The sequence below is a fragment of the Asparagus officinalis genome, chromosome 10, assembly GCF_001876935.1.
Source record: "Asparagus officinalis chromosome 10, Aspof.V1, whole genome shotgun sequence".
NCBI classification, from domain to species: domain Eukaryota; kingdom Viridiplantae; phylum Streptophyta; class Magnoliopsida; order Asparagales; family Asparagaceae; genus Asparagus; species Asparagus officinalis.
This window is the reverse complement of record NC_033803.1, coordinates 53,037,199-53,050,690: the sequence shown is the minus strand read 5'-3', so window position 1 is coordinate 53,050,690 and position 13,492 is coordinate 53,037,199. Positions and strand designations below refer to the sequence as shown.

Genomic DNA, 13,492 nt, shown 5'->3' with positions numbered 1-13,492 from the left:
CTTACAGACTTTCGGTCAAAGCACCGAAAAGCCTGGAGAATTGAAGGATCAAGAACAGAAACGCATCCGAGGTCACCGTTATACCGACTGAAGGTAGGGACAATGCATATTCCAAAGTATCCCAGACTTCTTCTATAAAAGAACGAGACTGAAATTACTTTGGAGCGGGGTATTCGAGGCATATAAAATTGCTTATAGGTCCCTAGCCCATAGCTCGGCACAAACGAGAGCCAACGAGGCGACGAGATCGACAAAGTCGCACGGAAGCGACGGAATGAATCACCCGCGTGCAGAATCGAGCTAATGAGTTGAGGAATCAACGAGTTCAATCCACGAGAGCGGACATCGACAATCACGATACGGAACAAGATGCATTTCGCGACTCGAACCAGAAGCGGATTTACCTGCCAAGATCAGGAATCCAATTAACTAGGCAAATCAGATCATCACAATCAGAGCTCAGAACCGAAACACGGACAAACGCAACAAACGGAAACGATCATCGAAAAAGTCGGCAAAGCGACGCTCCGCGGGGCTCGGCCAAGAGCCCGAGCCAAGCCTCAAGGTGGCTCGGCCTTAGCCGAGCACCTAGGTGGCTCGGTGGCGAGCCACCTGCGGGGTGGCTCGGCCAGGCCGAGCCACCTTGGGCGTGGCTCCGGTGGCGGAGCCACCCTTGGCGGGCTCGCCATCGAGCGAGCCACCCAAAAGGTGCTAGCACCAGTGTGCCGGCACACGCCGGAGGTGGCCGGCAGTGGCCCGAGGTTGGCGGCGACAATGGCCAGAGGTGGCGACAATTCTCTTTTGCAGCCACTGCCTGGAGCCTATAAAATATGGCCTAGAGATGTTCATTTTCCAGGGGTCGAACTTTCAAAAAAGCAAGAAGACCTTGAAGCTCGCGGATTGAAGATAAACTCGGAGCTTGACAGACCAGAAGATTGCACCAATTCAGATCTGATCTCCTCGGCGACCATCCACGTCAGAAAAGGCAGGATCTCCGGAGAAGAAAGAACAGAGTCTGAGATTACAGCGAGACTAACACTCCAGATCTAAGCTTGTCTTAGATCTCGAGACTCTGAGCGATTCATTCCCTTGGTGGATTAATCCCTCCCAGCGCTATTATTCCCTTCGTGAATAATACCGCATACTCGTGTAGATCCGAACCGGATCTAAGATCGCGCGCGGTGGCCACCGGATTAACCCGAGCGTCGGCAAAGAACCCACACACAGCAACGCCGCAAAACAGGAGCTTGCCGATTTCAGTCTCGAAAGAGAAAGTTTGAATTTTATTTTTTTTCTTTGATTTAGTTGTAAACCGGATCTACTAAAGACCGCGATCCTTTGTAACTCAGATGACAATCATATCAATGAAAAAGATGACAGCTTTTCGCCCACGAAAAGTGCGCTTGGCCCTCCTAAACCTCGGTCCGCCTGCATAACGGCATCCCGCTCAAGTGCGCCCTCCAAAACCTTGGCGAGTTGGCGTGCAAGGCCGTTGGCGTCTTCTTTGCGTTTGCTCTCTTTGACAGGTGTGTGGCACGCCAATCTAGCCCAGTACCACCAAAAGGGATCAGTCCGAAGATCCGGCTGTCTAGAAATCGTAGGAAGCATTAGAGCGATGAAACGTGCAGTAGTAATGGTGCAGAGACTCATCATCTTGGCTTCAAAATCTGAGAGACCAACGAAACTTTCCTTGCTGGTAAGAGTCTTTCTTCAGGTTCTTCTGGAGCGGGAAGCATGATCTAGAGGAAGAAGACATATACACTTCATTACTATCTGTTGGTCGAATCGTCATTCGACCTCTTCGTAACCGTGGATGAGAATCCTTGCGTTGCTGACCACCAAGCAGCCTATCGCAGAAACGCCGTCGGCTCCCACTGTGGATCGCCCAGTATTGTTTTCTTTCAAAAGTTATCTTTTTATTTGGTTGTCGAACCGTGTTACACCGCTTTATCGAATTACAAGTTCAAACTGAAAGAAAAGTCGATCTTTTTATAAGATCTTTCTTACCACAATAAAAATTAAGATTATAACTTTATCCAACAAAACGCAACAATAGCTATCCTCCTGTTGTTTTTGCGTGCGCATCTTCTGCCTGTCGCCGGAGACGCGTTTATCGTGGACCGCCGGAGTCAGATCCGTGCACCAAGTGTATTATGCCTCTTGCTGTCCGAAGGAAACCAATCGCAAAGCAGCGACATCACGACCAGCGAGATTGTGGCTCCTTCTCGAGATTAAAACAAAAGTTGATCCGGGAGGAAGGAGGAGAGGAGAATCATCAAATCTCTTCGAAGGCTTTTTTTACATGAAAAAGTTTGCCAAGATCTGCCAATCTTCTCTGAAATTCGTGGTCTACTGTTCAATGGGACAGCACTCGCCCTCAGGATTTCAGATCCTTCAATGAAGACCCTAGCCTTCTATTTATATGTGTTTTGTCGTCGCGTTTTCTGATGAAGCATCAAGTTGTTTTGCACGTTATCATGTAGTTGACAACCACCAGCGCCGCCCCTTAAGGGATAGCCTTCAAAACCAGCATTGGCGAGTCCTGTGAACGAGAAGAATCTCTAATAAACTGCGAAATCCCGCGTTTTGGCGAATTTGGAGGCCGCAAATTGAGTAGTGTGTGACTCGGAGCTGTGCGAGCTCACCTTGGCCAGTTGTTATGTCTTTTTGACTCTTTTGGCTATTTGTATTTCCTTCGGTTCGCTTGCTTCCCGCTTTACGCGTGTATCATCAATTTGTTGACTTGTGCGCTTTTACCGATTCGCTTCATGCGTTTCATCGTCGTCAGATAAACTTCTTTGACTCGGATGATGTCGTTCATCATGTTTTCTTTGTCTTGAGCTGCGTGTGGGAACCCATAGGCAATTTTTGACGCCTACAGTTTCTACCATGTTTCTATTGGGAAAACTATGAGAACTATGGTTTTTATAACAAACTTGTAAACGAGGATAAAACATCAATAAAGAAACCCTAATAGATTTAGCACAAAATTTCTATGGTTTCTATGAATTCAATTGAAAATGGCATTGCGAGATAATAAGTATAATTCCTCAAAACAAGGAACAAGTTGAGAGAACCCTCGCCTGAGATGAAGATTGAGTTCTCCTGCTGTGAATCTCCCCTCTCTAGTCGTCCTCTCTTGTTCTCCAATTGCTCGAGGTCCTAACTATGTGGAGATGTCTTTTGCTTTGCAAATGCACTTTATATTTAACCCTTAACACCTAATTTTTAGATCTTACGTTGGCAAAGCCACATAACAATCAATCTTTGGTAATATTTGCATTCTTCTCACTTGTTCTAGAAGGAAAACCCTCCGTTTTGAGTTCATTCTTCTTTTAAAGATGCTTCATCCCTCAAGACGGACTAGTTCAATCTCATTTTACTACATAAAGATTCGTGCTATTTTATTCATATGGTCAATGGTGCTGACGTCTAACCTCTTTCGACACAACTTCTTGGAAATAGAATAATTATAATTAAAGATACTATAATATTTATTTTCTTAAGTGATTAATATAAGAAAATGACTATTTCGTTGTCTTGAATCTTTGCAAATCTTTTAACCCGAATATACATAGTTCCTAAAGTTCCGGTGTTGTACAAATATCATCTTCCAACTCATTGATGAGTCATATTTTATAGCTAATTAATAAATTAGAGTTGTACTTGCCATGCCAACTATCCCATGGACTTGTTTCATTTTTTGGTCCTCCTAAGTAGCACTCTCCTTGGGAATCTCTGTAATTCACCAATTAAATATTCTTACTTAGTGGACTTCAATGAATTGATATTATTTCGCCAAAATATATGAAAATACTTTGCAATTGTAGGACTTACTAAAATGAGCTAATAATATGAAATTACTTTATAATTGTAGGACTTACTAAAAATGAACTAATAGTGTAAGGCCACATAATTAATTATAGGGGATTCTCTACAACACGATTGTAGAAAATCGCGGACCAGTTATGCGACTTGACTGACCTACCTCGTCATTGCGTTGATCCATCATGACATTTGTTGCCGCCCATGGTCATTATCTTAGGGACGTCGCCCAAAGATGTCGCAACCGTTTGTACTCAATTTCACATGAGGCAATGGATGAAAACTTAAAAAAAGTACGGTTTTTTTTCAACTTTGAGAAGAATACATAGATTCAAAAATTTTAAGGTGTGAAAATAATTTTTATTTTTATTTTTATTCTTAGCTCTGCTGTTAGGATGAAAATCCACTGACAGAAAACATCCCTTTACTTTTTCAATTAACATTATGATAATTCAATTTGACCTTTTCTTTTTTGAGTAAAAATTTCACTGAGTTTTTTCCTAAGGCTACTTACACTATGTTCTCATATCTAGTATAGGCTGACTAAGGTGATTTAGGATCTTGGTTCTATTGTTGGCTGATATTGATGTCAGAAACTTTTACCAGCCCCGTGTAGTGGTTTAATCTCAAATGTTTATCTAAAGAAAAGGAAAAAACAATCTAGCATCACTAGAGATCAATTTCTTTCTCACATTGTTTACTTATGTTTATCTAAAAGAAAGGAAAAAATTCTAGCATCTTTCACTACAGATCAATTTCATTCTCACATTGTTTACTTCTATCAAACTTCTTGATACATAAATAACAAAAGAGGTGGTAAAACATGTCAAATCACACATCAAATTACAAAGAGAAACACATAATATTATAAACTACGTGACATATCTTCTAATATAACTAGAAAGTATACGTTTATCTGATACGTTCAGTTGTTGTTAGTGTCCGAAAAGAGCCGGTTGAGTGCAGGCATGACTTCGGGACGGCGGTGACTGAGAAATTTGCGAAAGCTGTGCTGGCTGTACTTCTCCCCTTCTTCAGCATTCTCCAGCACTGCCATCGTTCGATGAGCTTTGTTGATCCTGTAAAATTCCGTAACCAAGACTAATTAACCAAAAATAAGTCATAGTTAGACGTTTTATGTGAAAATAAAACTGACTTTCTACATTGGATCAGGTCTCAAAATAAACATACTATTGTCTATGTTCATTTACATAAACTCGATAGCTTTGTACCTGACATCAGGATTCATGAGAACATTGCGAGTGAGCTGGAAAGCACAGAGACCTGACACGAAGGCCATGTCAGCCATCAACGGATACACCTCCGGTTTTATCCAACGACCCATCACACACACACACACACACTCTCTCTCTTTCTATAGGTATCTCAAGCTAATTAGCCTTTCAACAATGCTGACTGTATAGTGGTTATATTTGCTAGTATTGGTGACAGTTGAAGCTACGCGATCCATGTTAGATCTAATAAAAACTTGAGATATAAACCTTAAAGCCATGATTAATTCATAGAGATTAATAAGAATCAAAAGGTGCGGAAGAATATACCTGAATCCATTGAAGAAAACCTGATTAGGGTTTTGATGATCTTCTAACCTTAGGGTTTCTCTAACCAAATTTCTCTCTAGATAGGGGTGAAGAGAATTAGAGAATGTAACCCTATGTTAGGGACCATAACCCCTTATTTATAGGTGTTGTATATTTGTAATTTGGTCCCTCATCAAATTACAATTACAACCTGGTATCTGCACATATAACCCCATGATTATATTTAAATACCTATTAACCCAAATTGATTGATCACTTTAGTGGGTTATTCTGAAGGATAGCAATACACACAGATTAATCATATGTGCCCACAAATAGATTTAATTATATTTAAATCCAACAATCTCCTACTTGGGCACCATATGACTCCTTAAATTGTGCATAACCTTATGAGCTCAAATTGCTATCACTGAAAAGGTATTTCCAAACAATATTGTCCATTGACTATATCAATATAGGATTAAAGCGGCCTACTCACATTTATCGTGACTCGACCCATCAATGGTCACATATACCAATACAATCAAACGACATAGATCAATCATGGATATACAACATGGAAATTACATGCAATGTGATCAGTACATGTCTATTTTTAACTGGTCCTACTTTATATTTGTTCGCGGTGAAAATTGCCTTCATTGAATTCATTGTTATCTCAAGTAATTGCTTTTTGATTACAAAAGATCCGGTCTTTTTTAGATCCGGTTACAACGAAATCAAAGAAAAAGAAAAAGATTACAACTTTCCTTTCGAACGAATCACGAGCTCCTGTTTTGCAGTCGCTCACTTGTGTGGGTTCTTTGCCAACGCCGGGGTTAATCCGTAGACCACCGTGCGATCTAGATCCGGTCGGATCTACATTATTTGACGGGTATTATTTCGCGAAGGAAATAATAGCCGAGGGGGATTAATTCACCAAGAAAATAATCGCCCTTAGTTCTCGGGATCAAAGGCCAAGCTTTGATCCGGAGTATGATCTCGTGTAGATCTCAGATCTACTCTCTCTCTCTCTCTCTCGAACTCCTGCCTTTTGTGACGTGGATGCTCGTCGAGAACCAGATCTGAATGTTCAAGTCCTTAAGTCTTCAAAACTCCAAGCTCAATTTTCAATTCGGCAGAGTTTCGGCTCTCCAAGTTCCAACCTTCGAACAAATGAACCACCTCTCCTATTTATAGCCTCTCTTCACTGTGCCCGCGCACAGAACTGGGTCGGCCACCTATAGGTGGCCGGCACTGGGCCGAGCCCCCCTTAGGCGTGGTTTTCCGTTTTCGGTTCAGTCCGTAATCCGGTTCTGTGGTTGATTTATCCGGATTTGAATCGTTGACCTGATTTGGCAGTAAATCTGATTCCTGATTTGGCAGTAAATCCACTTCTGAGTTCGAGTCTGAAACTGATCTTGATTCGATCATGATTCGTCCGAGTCTGCCCTTGGTTGGATGACTCGTTGACTCTTCGAACCCTTGGCTTGATTCCACACGCGAATGGATGTATTCCTTTGCTTGCGTGCGATTCGTTAACCTCGTCGCCTCGTTGGTTCGTCGGTTTGTGCTGAACTGTGCTAAGGGATCTATAAACAATTTTATACGCCAACAGATACCCCCTCCAAAGTATTTCAGCCTCGTTCTTTTATAGAAGAGTCTGGAATACTTTGGATATGATTGTCCCAACCTTCAGTCGGTGTAACGGGACCTTGGAATGGCTTCTGTTCTTGATTCCTTCAATCTTTCAGGCTATTCGGTGCTTTGTCGAATGTCTGTAAGAGTTCCGGTGCTGCATTTATTGTCTGACCGTTGTCGGAATTTCGAATTTGAAGTCGATTCCTGATTTTATGATCTTTAGCTCATGTTTGTTGGTTCAACATAGAACTGACTCTCGAATGTTGACGTTGAGTCTTTATTTGCGACGCGTTGTCATGCGTAGTGTTGTTGAGTTATCCTTAAGAATATTTATAAAAATATTCTCCAGGAACTTCTCAACCAAAAATAGGGAACAGTTTATACTCATATACCTTATTGGAGTATTTTCTGTGCCCGAATGAGCTGAACTAGCCTGATAATGAGTTGAACCGGCTTGATAATGAGCCAAAAAAGGCAGTAATTCGGTTCAAAAAATCTTCTGATCCTTCCGAATATGTGGGAGAGGAAAGAATAAATCAATGACTGAACCCTCGGTCGATTTGAAGTTGTTTCGATGCTCGATCCAGCTTCAATTTGAATTCTGGTTCAAACCAGGTCTGGTCCGGTTCAACTTGGTCTGGTCCGGTTCAACTAGGCTTGGTTCAACATTATAAAAAGGGGTCTTTTTCTCCTCATTAGGGCCGGCCCCCCTCTCTCCCTTATTTTTGGATTTCTCTTCCCTCGTGCATCTGTTCTTCCTCAAATCTTCATATTTGTCTTAAATTCGTTCTTCCTTTTGATCTTTGACCGAGAAATCCCTCAAAATTTCCATATTTAGAATTTCTCTCAGGCCCCTCGAGCGCGTGGTTCGAGCCTCTTTCAAGATTTGATTTTTGTCTGATCTTCGAGCTTTCCCTCAGGTAAATCTTCCATAATTTTAGCATGTTTCATGCTTAATTAAATTTCTGAACTTGCGAGGTCGTATGTGAGGGTTAGGATTAGGATTTGGCGTCTCGAGCTCATCTTTCAGAGGGGTAGAATTGTAAAAAAGAGGAACTTTTTCTTGGATCTGATCCCTTAATTTATTTTGCAGGTCTCTATGTCTCGTATTGCGAGAGGTCAATCCTCTACTGCGTCGGCTGATGGCGCGCCTCCCTCTTATGCTGGTGAGCTATTTTTTTGGAAATTTACAAATTAGTCTATTTTTTCTTAGAAATTTGCAAATTGGTCCTTTTTATCCCCATTTTGTTCTCCTTGGTGAGGCAATCGGGAAGAGCCTTGATTCTCCTTGGTGGGGATCGACGCTTTAAAGATGGGTTTTGCTTGGTCAAAACCATATCTCAAAATCAATAAATGGGCGTTTTGACGCTGCATTGTGCTTTATAAGGCAGGGATATTTTTTTTTGATATATTTTACCTTATAAGTGCATAATGTGGCCAAATCGTCTCACCCTTTATAAGACAGTGACTCTATCTTACCCGTTCGTAGGATGAGTTCAACTTCCTTTTATAATTGAGACTAACAAATGTTTAAATGTTTGCTTCCAGTGGAATATCCTTCTGGGGCGTTCTCATCTCACGCAGTGTACGGGCGTCGTGGCGAGTATTATTCGACTTCCGACGATTTTCCCCCTATTCCAGTTACTCCTCAGTTTGCTTTGGGCACATCGACAGAGGTTGCCCAAGTGGTGAAGGAAGGTGGACATCGAGCTCTTCGACAGTTGATTACATATGCACCTTTTGTGAAGGATGCCAGTTCTATTCAATCTCTCAGGAAGACCGACTTTTTATTTGGCGACTCTGCCAAAGATCCGGATGCAGTGTTTATTGACGCCGAGCAGTGGCTTCATAAAACTGGTGGTGGTTTCATATATTTGCCGAAGATTCCTCGGCATCGTTCGTTGACTGAGCTCAGGCGTCAGACTGTGACACAGGAGATGTCGTGGCGCTTGACGGAGGAGCATGAGAGCGTTCACTGCGGCTACATCACTCATCAGGCAGCTCCTGGTTCGAGCAGGAGTCACATCACCGATGACCCTGAGAAGATCATCATTTGCATAGAAGTCCGCTCTTTCTTCTCCTTCGTGAATGCTATGATTGGCAAGCTCTTCCACGGTGGATTTTTTCTTCATCAGTTTAAACCTTTCCTTGATTCTAAGATAAATTCCATAAGGGATGCAGGATACCCGGATCTGGCAAAGGGTATCGTTGATGACCTTGATTGCCTAGAGCATGAGCTTCGGATATTTCGCGAGCTTCGGGATGCAGGTGCCTCTTCATTCATTGCTGCCGAGTTTGATACTCGCTCACAGACATAGCGCGATACTCGGCTTTTTGCTGAGCTCGAGATTCAGATGCAACGGGATCAAGTGGACCGAGTTGAGGCCCACCTTGCTGCTAGATCATCTTCACTCACTGAGCTTGCCTCTTCTATTACCTCTTGTGAGACCCAGATAGACCAGCTCCGAAGAGAGCTCCGTGAGAAAGAGGAGACTTTGAGTATTCTTCAGATGACGAAGATACAGGATCAGCAAGCCCACACTGCTTTATCTGAGGAGTTGAAATCTTTGAAGCAGAAGCTGACCGAGACGGAGGAGGTTGCTGCGAAGACTTTAGCCACCAACAAGGAGTCCATCAGAGCTGAGCTGAGGCAAGCTTATGATGAGAAGCTGTCTAAGCTTAATCTGCAGATTTTTGGCCATGCGCTTGATGTATGATTTTATTTGCTGAATGTTTTGACTTTTGATCTTTTTAGTGGAACTGGTTTTTGTCTTTATCTTGATTATGATTCCTCATTCCATTTGAAATGATTGACCATAATTCTTTTAGGATTTTTAGCAAACCCTCAGCCCTCAACGGGTTTGATAAGCCTTTACCGACTACCGTTTGAGTCGGGCTAGCATGCGGATTATCTAAATCCGTTCCGCATGTAACGTTGTGCTAAGAGAGTAAATTCTCTGAGACTTTGTGCTATGATATTGAATATATAGACTTCGCCATTGTTACGGGAATAGGCTCCTCGGCGGCACGTGTTAGGTGTTGACTTTAGGATTTTTGGCTAACCCCCAGCCTTTAACGGATTTGATTAGCCTTTACCGACTACCGGTTGGGTCGGGCTAGCATGCGAATTGTATAAATCCGTTCCGCATGTAACGTTGTGCTAAAGGAATGAACTCCCTTAGACTTGATGCTACAACTTCGAATATGTAGACTTCGCCACTGTTATGGGAATAGGCTACCCAGCAACGTGTATTAAACGTTGACTTATCCCTCCATTGTCTAAATCCGTTCCGCATGTAACGTTGTGCTGAGAGAGTGAATTCTCTCAGACTTTGCTGCTACGACTTCGAATATGTAGACTTTGCCATTGTTATGGGAATAGGCTACCCAGCAACGTGTATTAGACGCTGACTTATCCCTATTTTGGCTTCGGGATAAAATACCCCAGAATCGAACTCTGGTGTCTTTTTCCACGGAAAAAGACTAAACCGGCGGCGCGTGTTAGGCGCAGACTTATCCTTGCTTAGGATTCGGGATAAACTTCCTAGGATGAATCCTATATTGACAAATTTTGGAAAAGATCAGTGCGGGAAAGGAAGAATTTTATATTCTATTTCCCGGTCTTCTTTTTAGGGTGAAGGCGAACCCAAATACAAGGAAGAAAGAATTTTATATTCTATTCCCTGATTCTGGAAAGGAAGAATTTCATATTCTATTTCCAGCACAAAAGAAACTAGAAGTGGGATCTCCACTCCGAGAATCTGGAAAATCTAGATAAACCTACCTTTTATAGGATTGGTTATCTAAAGATGAGTTTTTTCGTTTATCGAAATGAAATTTCAACTTAGGTTATGACCATGGGAAGGCTTAACCCAAGGGAAAAAGAAGGGAGTTCTTTCGTTTATCGAAAGGGGATTCTGAACTGAAAGGTGGACCTCTTGTTCATGGAAAGAGTCAAGAGGGCCAGAAAGACATTTTTGGTGGACTCACTGTCAATAGAAATTGATCGGTGAGGGATTTTGGTGGTGAAAAAGATTTTGGGTTATCCTTTAGAATATTAAGTGTAATATTCTTCAAGGAACTTCCCGGTAAATGAGTTATCCTGAATGTACTAGGGGTAGTACTTTTTCAGGAACTTCCTATTTATTGGCATTAATTGCCTGTCGCCCTCTTGAGTAATCAGACGATATGCGCTGTTTGAGTAGACCGTGTCTATCACAAACGACCCTTCCCATTTGGGTTCAAATTTACCTTTCTTCTTGGAGTTGAGGATTATCGGTCGGCGAGCAGCGAGGACCAGATCTCCTTCCTTGAAGCTTCTCTGTCAGACTTTTTTGTTAAAAGCCCTAGATATTTTGGCTTGATAAAACTCTATGTGTTGTTGAGCTTCCAAGCGCTTTTCATCCAATCTCTCGAGTTCTTCGAGACGTTTCTGATGTTGTTCTTCTGTCGTCATCTCGGTCGCGAGAGCGATTCGAAGGGATGGGATTTGGATCTCCAGTGGTAGCACAGCTTCACATCCGTATACCAATGAATACGGGATGGCCCCTGTAGGTGTGCGTATGGTGGTGCGATAAGCCCAGAGTGCTTCACCGAGTTTATCGTCCCAGTCTCGTTTATTGGTCTTCACGAGCTTTGACAGGATCTTAATGATCTTCTTGTTAAACGCCTCAGCTAATCCATTCGCAGTGGGATAATAAGCTGTCGACGAAACATCTTCAATTTTGAACTTGTCACAAAACCTGACGAAGGCGTTGCTTATGAACTGTGGACCATTGTCATGAATGATCCGTCTTGGCACGCCGTGTCGGTATATGACATGATGCTTGATGAAATTGATGACGTTGTTCATCTTCACTTCTCTAAGCGGAATTGCTTCAACCCACTTTGAAAAGTAGTCTGTGATTGCGAGAATAAATCGATCACCTTTGACTGAAGGGGGAAAAATAGGACCGACAATGTCCATACCCCATGTCTCGAACGGCCAAGACGTGGTTGACGTGTGCAACTGCTCTGGTGGTTGATGCATATAATTTGCATGTATTTGACAAGCATGACACTCTCGGGCGTATTCGATTGTCCTGATGCGATCATACAGTTTAGGACCAGGCTGATGCGCACCACATTCTCCTTCGTGTGCTTCCTTGAGCACTTCTTCTGCTTCTTTGTTCGAAAGGCATCGGAGTAATAAACCATCGTACCCTCTACGGTATAATGTATGGGTCTCGGTATTATAGAAGAATCTTGGTGCTCTTCGGCGGATTGACTCCCTTTCTTTTACATCCTCTGGCAAAATACCATATTGGACATAGTCAATGATGGGAAAACGCCAATCTTGGGACTCAGACCCAATTTGAGTTGAATTCACCTCCTTGGCGCTTATGTTTCTATCATCTTCCTCTTCAATATCCATATCGTATATGGGTATGCAGAGCTGATGCGTCCTTACTGTGCTGCCAGTGCATCCGCATAAGCATTCTGGAGACGGGGGATATATTCAATGAAGAATTCTTCAAAAGATTCTGCCATTTTGATGGCCTCCTGGAGGTACGGGATCAGGTCTTGGTTCCTGACTTCATACTCTCCACGGACTTGGTTGACTATCAATTGAGAATCCCCAAAGGCTTCGAGATATTCGACCCCCAGCTCCTTGGCGAAACTGAGTCCAATGAGAAGCGCGTTGTACTCGGCTACGTTATTGGAGCACAGACTAGTCAATGAATAAGCTCGAGGCATCACATGCTTCCCCGGGGAGATCACATGCTTTCCCGGGGAGATTAAGACAACTCTAACCCCGGAGGAAACTGTAGAACCTCCCGGGGTTATTACCCTATTAACTGACCTTGAAGCACCATCGAAATATAATTGCCATACTTGTTGGTGCGACGTAGTATTAACCTCGTGGGTTTCATCCGGCAAATCATCATATACTTCTGCCGTATCTGTGGTCGGGTTTGCCGCCAGAAGATCACAAATCGCTTGTCCTTTGATCGACTTCTGTTGTTTGAAGTGCAAATCATATTGGGACAAGAGAAGGGCCCACTTTGCTAACCACCAATTCATAGAGGCCGGTTGCGTCATAAATACCCATACTGGATTAACGTTAGAAATGACATAAATTGTCTGTCCAACCAAGTAATGTTGCATCTTTTGCATTGCGAATACCAATGCGAGGCATTCTTTCTCAATCATCGGATATCGAGACTCAGCGCCCACCAAAGTCCGACTTAAATAATAAACTGCCTGTTCGTGACCATTATCATCGTCTTGTGCTAGTAAGGCACTTATCGAGTGGTTCAGCGCCTTGAGATAAATCAAGAACGGTCTACCTGATTTTGGTGCAACGAGAACAGGAGGATTCATCAGATATGTTTTGATATCTTCGAATGCTTTTTGGCAGGCGTCATCCCAGATGAATGACACCCCTTTCTTGTTTAACTTAGAGAATGGCTGGCATTTCCCAGAAAGATTTGAGATGAACCGCC

At 42.7% G+C, this 13,492-nt stretch overlaps 1 protein-coding gene across 1 annotated transcript; it reads right to left on the bottom strand.

The window, feature by feature from the left end:
* Positions 4,751 to 5,170, bottom strand: LOC109824974. The gene is made up of 2 exons (XM_020391621.1): positions 5,058 to 5,170; positions 4,751 to 4,904 (listed from the first exon to the last, which is right to left on the bottom strand). Exons 1-2 carry the CDS (start codon positions 5,168 to 5,170, stop codon positions 4,751 to 4,753), a joined length of 267 nt encoding a protein of 88 aa, XP_020247210.1.